Source organism: Musa acuminata, chromosome BXJ3-3, assembly GCF_036884655.1.
Source record: "Musa acuminata AAA Group cultivar baxijiao chromosome BXJ3-3, Cavendish_Baxijiao_AAA, whole genome shotgun sequence".
NCBI classification, from domain to species: domain Eukaryota; kingdom Viridiplantae; phylum Streptophyta; class Magnoliopsida; order Zingiberales; family Musaceae; genus Musa; species Musa acuminata.
The window spans coordinates 34,158,091-34,165,672 of NC_088351.1; the positions used below are offsets into that span (position 1 = coordinate 34,158,091).

At 50.3% G+C, this 7,582-nt stretch overlaps 1 protein-coding gene across 1 annotated transcript; it reads left to right on the forward strand.

The window, feature by feature from the left end:
- The first annotated feature begins 4,377 nt into the window (after positions 1–4,377).
- LOC135634388 (probable alpha-glucosidase Os06g0675700) lies at positions 4,378–7,582 on the forward strand. Its single transcript, XM_065144820.1, has 5 exons — positions 4,378–4,706; positions 4,774–5,444; positions 5,522–5,752; positions 5,817–6,457; positions 6,531–7,582. Exons 1-5 carry the CDS (start codon positions 4,459–4,461, stop codon positions 7,395–7,397), a joined length of 2,658 nt encoding a protein of 885 aa, XP_065000892.1. The 5' UTR covers positions 4,378–4,458; the 3' UTR covers positions 7,398–7,582.

Below are 7,582 nucleotides of genomic sequence, written 5' to 3' on the forward strand. Positions count from 1 at the left end.
GAAAGCGCAGAGAGCAGTAGTGATGAGGGAGGTTTGCAGTAATGATAAAGTGCTCGAAATTAAACGCAAACCAGAGATTTAGAGTGGTTCGGTCAGCCTTGACCTACTCCACTTTTGGCTTCCTCCACCGATGAGGTTGCCGACGTCAACTAGCTGCCTTCCTTCAATGGGCGAAGGCCAAACTTCCCTCTTACAGTTTCTCTCCTTTTGACAGGCTTAGGAGACAACCTTTACAGACCTTTCTCTCCTCACTTTACAGTTGAAAACTTGAAGAACAGAAGGAGGAGACTCAAGGCTTTACAACACTTTTGAGCTCTTTAGAATCACAGAAAAGATCACAATTTTGGTATAGGTCTGTATCTTTTCAGTGCTGAATGGGTGGGGTATTTATAGGCCCCAACCCAATTCAAAATTCGAGCTCAAAACGATCAAATCGATCAAATCCCAGAATTCTGGGATCAGGCGGTTGCACCTCTCGACTGGAGAGGTGGCACCGCCTGGCAGAGCTCGAAGACTGAGCTCTGCCGATTGCTTCTTCTCTGCCAGAGCTCGAAGACTGAGCTCGATGGTTGCATCACCTGGCAGAGCTCGAAGACTGAGCTTGGTGGTTGCATCACCTGGCAGAGCTCGAAATCTGAGCTCGGTGGTTGCATCACTTGGCAGAGCTCCAAACTGAGCTCAAGCTGATGCACCATTCTGCCATAGCTCGAAGACTGAGCTTGGTGAATTCATCACCTGGCAAAGCTCGAGACTGAGCTCAGGCTGATGCACCACTCTGCCAGAGCTCGAAGACTGAGCTCTGTGGTTGCATCGCCTGGCAGAGCTCGGAACTTGAGCTCTGGCGGTGCAACCTCTTGGCTGGAGCGGTTGCACCTCCCAGCCGTGCAACCCTGGCGGTTGCACCTCCTAGCTGGGGCGGTTGCACCTCCCAGCCCCTCAGCCCAGGCGGTTGCACCTCCTGGCTGGGGCGGTTGCACCTCTCAACCCCTCAGCCCAGGCGGTTGCACCTCCTGGCTGGGGCGGTTGCACCTCCTGGTGCAATCAGGGTCCGAATGGTTCACTCCATTCGACCCACTTTGAATCTTTTCAGGGGCCCAATTGCCCCAAGATTAAGCTAATGGGATCACCTCCCATTTTCATGCTTAATCATCGTGCTAACTACGATTATCTCTAAGACAACTTCTGCAGCTTGCTCCGATGCGTCAATCGCTTCTTCCGGCGAGTTTCCGGCCAACTTCCGTCGATCAACCGATAACCCTCGGTGATCCTTCTGCGGACATCCGGCATACTCCTGGACTTTGCGACGATCCACTTGGCGAGTTCCGACGAGCTTCGCTTGGCAAGCTTCTGGACTTCTCGGATCTGTTCTCTCTGAACCTCCGACGACCGTCCGAACTTCCGTCGAACTCTCGAACTCCCAACGTGATCATGATCTTGACTCCGGGGCAACTCCTGCTGCTTGTCTTAATCTCATCGTAGTTAATCCTGCACACTTATCTCAACACATAGATTAGATAACAAATGACAATTGACTTCATCATCAAAATCCGAGATTCAACACCTAGAACTTGGGTGGTGATAGACCGGGCATCATAAAGAGCATGGGGCCAAATCCACCTACATCGTTGTAAATCCAACCTAAGAGCCAAGCGATGAAGAATGAAAGCTGAGAGTTTTTATAATAATTTGATACCATGCATCCGCTTCCATAATAACACAAGCAGGCCACCTAGAAGACGACGAGCTCTAACAGTAAGGTTGCAAGCCATGGGAGTGGCATTCCGTAAGGGGACAAGAGGACGAAAGCCAAGAGGAGGAGGAAGACTGTCTGGCTATCGATCCATGTCTTAGGCCCGAACCAATCATAGGCGATAAAGTGCATGGAGGAGGATGACATGGGCATCATGGATGCCGAAAGTGGCATGGGCGAGGATCGAGAATGGGATGTCATAGCGAGTGCTGGATGCACAACTACAAGGAGGGGCTCGAGGAGGATGATATTGGTAGTGACAATGATCACACCCTGAGCATCCTAGTAGCGTTCGCTCTCGTTACACCAGGAGTCAAGCGAGACAATGACCATACCTTGAACATCTCGGTGGTGGTCGCTCTCACTACGTCAGAAGCCAGGTACGATGACAACTATGCCTTGAGTATCCCAACAATGTAACAAGAGGTGGACTAGGTGGCAAAGTAACTAGGCCATACCATTAGAAATAGAAGAGACATTGAAATTATCTTTTTACCAATCACTTTTTCATCGATCTAGCACATAATGTCTTATATTTTCTGTCAATATAACCAATGATATTAAGACAAATGAGGTTATTTGTTTCATTTTCAAAATTATAGAGATTCAAATGTAAATTTTTCAAGTACAATATCGTCGTACTAATATAAAAGCAAATCATTTATTAAAATTATATGTTGTATTAATATTTTAAATATTTATTATAATGGTACAAAAACTAAAATGTATTTTTTTTTGTAATGACGAGAATGATGTTTTCCAAACAAGAGTGGGCCGGCCCAAGAGACACTGTAAGAACATATTAATGGGCTTCACCAAGCCCAGATCGAAGTCATCACAGCTCATACCGAAAGCCACACTCCGTCACCCATCATTAGAATCCTTCTCTAACTCGATCTAAAGGGACTGCGAACCGAAGCCTAGTTTTGGACCAACTTGGAATCATGGTTGGTAAAAGCCGACCCAACTCAGGTTAGAGATGGATAGGGATGACGTGTCCTCTCTCATATGGACCCCACATGCTGGGTTTTGTATGGGTAAGATGAGAAATTTCTGATAATAAAATCCACCATCACATGCGTATGTATATCTAAAAATTGAAAGAAAATATATAAAATGAAGTCACGTGGAACACGTGAAAAAAGAAATGAGTACTCATGTTGATTGTAAATGGAGATTACGAAGTCGAGAAACATCCCTTCCAATTTTTTAAAGAATAGTTCATTGGATGGATGTTTGTAATTGTTGTCGAGGAGGGATTGTCGCTTGCTATCATGGAGGGAATTGGAAAGCTCGTCGATGATAGATGTGCTGAATCACAAAAGACCTCCATCTTGGAAAAAATTTGACTTATTCAGTGATATTTTTGTGGTATTAACTATGTTAGAACAAATCTCACTATTTGTGTCTTAGAATGATTTGTATAGTTGATATGATAGATTTTAGTTATCATATCCAACGCTATTAACTCAAGCATACGACCTTTTGTTGGGTATGTTTCAAGATCCGAACCACATGAATCGAGACAAATTTATGATAGACTTGATGAGGGTAATAATTACGATAAGACTTGCGTGACACCCGTTGACGCCTCGCACCCCTGTTGGGCTGACACCGCGCGACTGACACGGGTCGTAACGCCAATCGAGACCCATTAACGATCGCTCAGGCTCGACTCCGCACGCTACGCCAACAACGATGTCAGACGTCATCAGAAGGTACGATCCTACCCCATACGAGCAGGCACATCAGATAACACCGAACACCCCTATAAATACCCTGGCATTCTAAACAAAAAAGGGGGGGGACTCCCACGATCATCGACTAACTTAATCATCAGAGGAGTCGGGTCGAGCATCCTGACCCAACATGTGTGCAGGCACCAAGGCGAGGCACTTCTCTCCGAGCGCGTTAGCAAGGAGCCCCCTCCTGAAGGAAACGACGACCCATCATCCGGACACGAACTAAGTTGCGTTGGCCCCGATGCCACGGCTAAAGAGTTGTTTATACTAACCAGACTTAAATATTAGATCCTTACTAGACGTGACAGATAAACTAGCAAAACCAATTGAACAGGAATTGGGTAGCTGATCATTTCAATGCCTACCTTACACGGTGGTTAATTTTATCTCCTCGGATATGGAGAGGTACGTATATACCTTTTATTACGGCTAATTTTATCTCCTCAGATATGGTGAAGCACGTATACCAAACTTACACCTTTGACTTTGTAGCAGCTTTACTTCTTTCCTGATGAGATTTGACTTTTGGATGCGAATTGTTGCTGCTGTCAAACAATTCCCGAAACCGACGGCGTGATCATCGTCATCACCTTATCTGCCTCGAAGTTGCACATGAGATTCCCAATGTACTGCTGCTGCTGCGTCAATCCCCTCTGCATCGATGCTCTCAATCATGCATCGTTACTGTTACCAATGTAGTGTTGGTTATGGCGTCTCTGTCGCGGCATCACCGCGTGCGTGGAACAACACTTACTTGTGGATCATTACAAACGACCCCCGTCCTTTTCGAACAAGACATGAGGGGAATCTGCCCTCCCATGGATGATCGGTCCACCCTTATCTGTCGCTCAAGACGACATAACGTGCAACCACCTCAGGCGTGTTTTCTCCTCCCCGTCACCCACCAATCTCAAATAAAGCATCACCGTCTCGTGGTCTTCAGCTCATCCCTCCGCCAGTGATCGTATGTGGACGATGACAATCTTCCCCTCTGCTAATCCCTCCTCTGTCTTCTTCCTCCTCCTCTTGCATCTCTGTCTGCTTCTGGGATTCGGTTCTCCCGCTGCTTCGCAAGAGCAACAAGTCGGATATGGATACAATCTGCGGTCCGTCGGCGTCGCCCCTTCCGGGAAGACGTTGACCGCCGAGCTCGGACTCATACGCAGCACGTCGGTCTACGGCCCTGACATCCAAAACATCAGCCTCTTCGCAAGGTGTGTATGTGTGCGCTAAGCTTAGTTTACCGAGACTATAGATGCTGACCGGGAGATCTACGTGCAGCTTTGAGACCAAGGATCGGCTACGAGTCCGAATCACCGACTCCCATCACCGGCGATGGGAGGTTCCTCAGCGCATCATCCCTCGGCAATCCCCGCCACCAATGCTCCAAGGCCGCCACGATCAGCTCCAAGCCCATGTCATCTCCATGAAAGACTCCGACCTCGAGTTCACCCTCCATCCAACATCCCCTGTCACGTTTACGGTCTCCCGCCGCTCCACCGGCGACGTCCTCTTCCGCACGCTCCCAACGTTCGTCTTCAAAGATCGCTACTTGGAGATCTCGTCGTCGCTGCCGGCCGACAGAGCATCGCTGTACGGACTCGGGGAGCACACCAAGAGGACGTTCAAGCTAGTCCCGGATGACACGTTGACGATGTGGAACGCAGACATCCCAGCGGCGATCCTCGACCAGAATCTGTACGGGTCTCACCCCTTCTACATCGACGTGAGGTCGTCATCCAACACGACCAGTCCGCCGGGGATCACCCACGGAGTGCTCCTCCTCAATAGCAACGGGATGGACGTCATATACGGAGGATCCTACATCACCTACAAAGTGATCGGAGGAGTCCTCGACTTCTATTTCTTCGCCGGGCCGTCGCCATTGTCAGTCATGGACCAGTACACCGAGCTCGTCGGCCGACCCACCCCCATGCCGTATTGGTCCTTCGGTCAGTACACAGCACACACCCATGCTCGAGCTGTCCGACGTGATCCGGGATTTAGATGCCTACCTCTTTGGATGCAGGATTCCACCAGTGCCGATACGGGTATAAGAACGTGTCGGAGCTGGAATACGTGGTTGCAGGCTACGCAAATGCCACCATACCTCTTGATGTAATGTGGACTGACATCGATCACATGGATGGCTTCAAGGACTTCACGCTCGATCCGATCAACTTCCCGGCGGACAGGATGAAGAGGTTTGTCAACCAGCTTCACAGGAACGGGCAGAAGTATGTGGTCATCTTGGATCCAGGTTAGGTCCTGCAGCAACTAGACTCTGTCCCCTGTTCGGCTCTGAAACGATGGAAACGTTGTAGGTATCAGTGTCAACAACACCTATGGCACATTCCTGAGGGGGATGAAGCAAGGTGTCTTCTTGAGGAGAGGGCAGGAGTACTACCTTGGAAGTGTGTGGCCCGGACCGGTCTACTTCCCGGACTTCCTGAACCCTGCCGCGGCAGATTTCTGGGCCCGGGAGATCGCCACTTTCCGGCAGACGCTTCCGGTCGACGGCCTGTGGATTGACATGAACGAGATATCTAACTTCATAACCTCTCCGCCGGTGAACTCGATAGATGAGCCTTCGTATAGCGTCAACAATGCCGGTGTTCGACGACCGATCAACAACAAGACGGTGCCGGCATCTGCAGTTCACTTTGGGAATGTAACAGAGTACGATGCGCATAACCTTTATGGCCTCCTGGAATCCAGGGCGACTCATGATGGGCTGATCAAGACTACGGGGAAGAGGCCGTTCGTGCTCAGCCGGTCGACCTTCGTCGGTTCGGGGAAGTACGCGGCACATTGGACCGGGGACAACGCCGCGAAATGGGACGATCTTGGGTATTCCATACCATCGATCCTCAACTCTGGCATCTTCGGGATCCCGATGGTCGGAGCTGACATCTGCGGGTTCGGCGACGACACCACCGAGGAGCTCTGCAGCCGGTGGATTCAGGTGCGCTGTAACTTTGTCGCCTGCCGATGGATCGTACGAAGACTGACCGAAACCTTTCTCGTGTTGTATGAAGCTGGGCGCGTTCTATCCGTTCGCAAGAGACCACTCGGACATCCACTCCATTCACCAAGAGCTCTACATTTGGGACTCCGTCGCCCGCTCCGCGCGGAAGGCGCTCGGCCTCCGCTACCGCCTTCTTCCTCACATCTACACCTTGATGTACGAGGCACACGTGAGGGGAGCACCCATAGCGCGACCGCTCTTCTTCTCGTTCCCTGAAGACACGACGACATACGGCATCAGCACACAGTTCCTGATGGGGGCAGGGGTGATGGTCTCCCCGGTACTGAAGCCGAACGCGATCACCGTCGAGGCCTACTTCCCAAAAGGCAGATGGTACAACCTGTTCGACTACTTACGGTGGGTAAGCAGCAAGAACGGGGAGTACGTGACGCTCGATGCGCCGGCGGACACCATCAACGTCCATGTCAGGGGAGGGAACATCGTGGTGATGCAAGGCCAGGCGCTCACGACTCGGCGGGCGAGGCAGAACCCGTTCGAGCTCCTCGTGGCGCTCGACGAGGCGGGGAGTGCAAGCGGGGAGGTGTTCGTGGACGACGGGGAGGAGGTGGAGATGGGAGGGGCGGCGAGTGAGTGGAGTTTGGTGAGGTTTAGGAACTGGATGGAAGGGAAGAAGAATCTGAGGCTCAAGTCGGAAGTGGTCAACGGCACATATGCTTTGAAGCACAGGTTGGTCATAAGGAAGGTGGTGATAGTGGGATTGCAGCTAAAACCGACATCGCATCTGAATGCGACGGGACTCGGCAGTAATGTGAGCATCGGACGACAAATTAGAGACGGGTCGAGTGTCGTACAAATAGAGGGCTTTTCCCAGCTCATGGGTAAGGAGTTTGGGCTGAAGCTGGAGATCAATGACTAGGAGATATGAGAATAGGAAGGGAGAACAAAACCACGAATAAGTCTCTACTTCTTTTCGAGGAATTGAGATATGAACTTTCATGAGCCTATTGGAAGAACAGTGTTTTCCATGCACCTGACAAGGTTAGGTTAGGTTGAAATATTTGCAGCGAACCAAAAGCAAAACATGAGCCCTTCTTTTAATTA

Bases quoted from the DNA above. Each gene is read 5' to 3' on its own strand.
- LOC135634388 (XM_065144820.1), top strand. From the start codon at position 4,459: ATGTGGACGATGACAATCTTCCCCTCTGCTAATCCCTCCTCTGTCTTC. The intron at 4,707-4,773 runs GTGTGTATGTGT...ATCTACGTGCAG, and splicing joins AACATCAGCCTCTTCGCAAG to CTTTGAGACCAAGGATCGGC. The intron at 5,753-5,816 runs GTTAGGTCCTGC...GAAACGTTGTAG, and splicing joins TGTGGTCATCTTGGATCCAG to GTATCAGTGTCAACAACACC.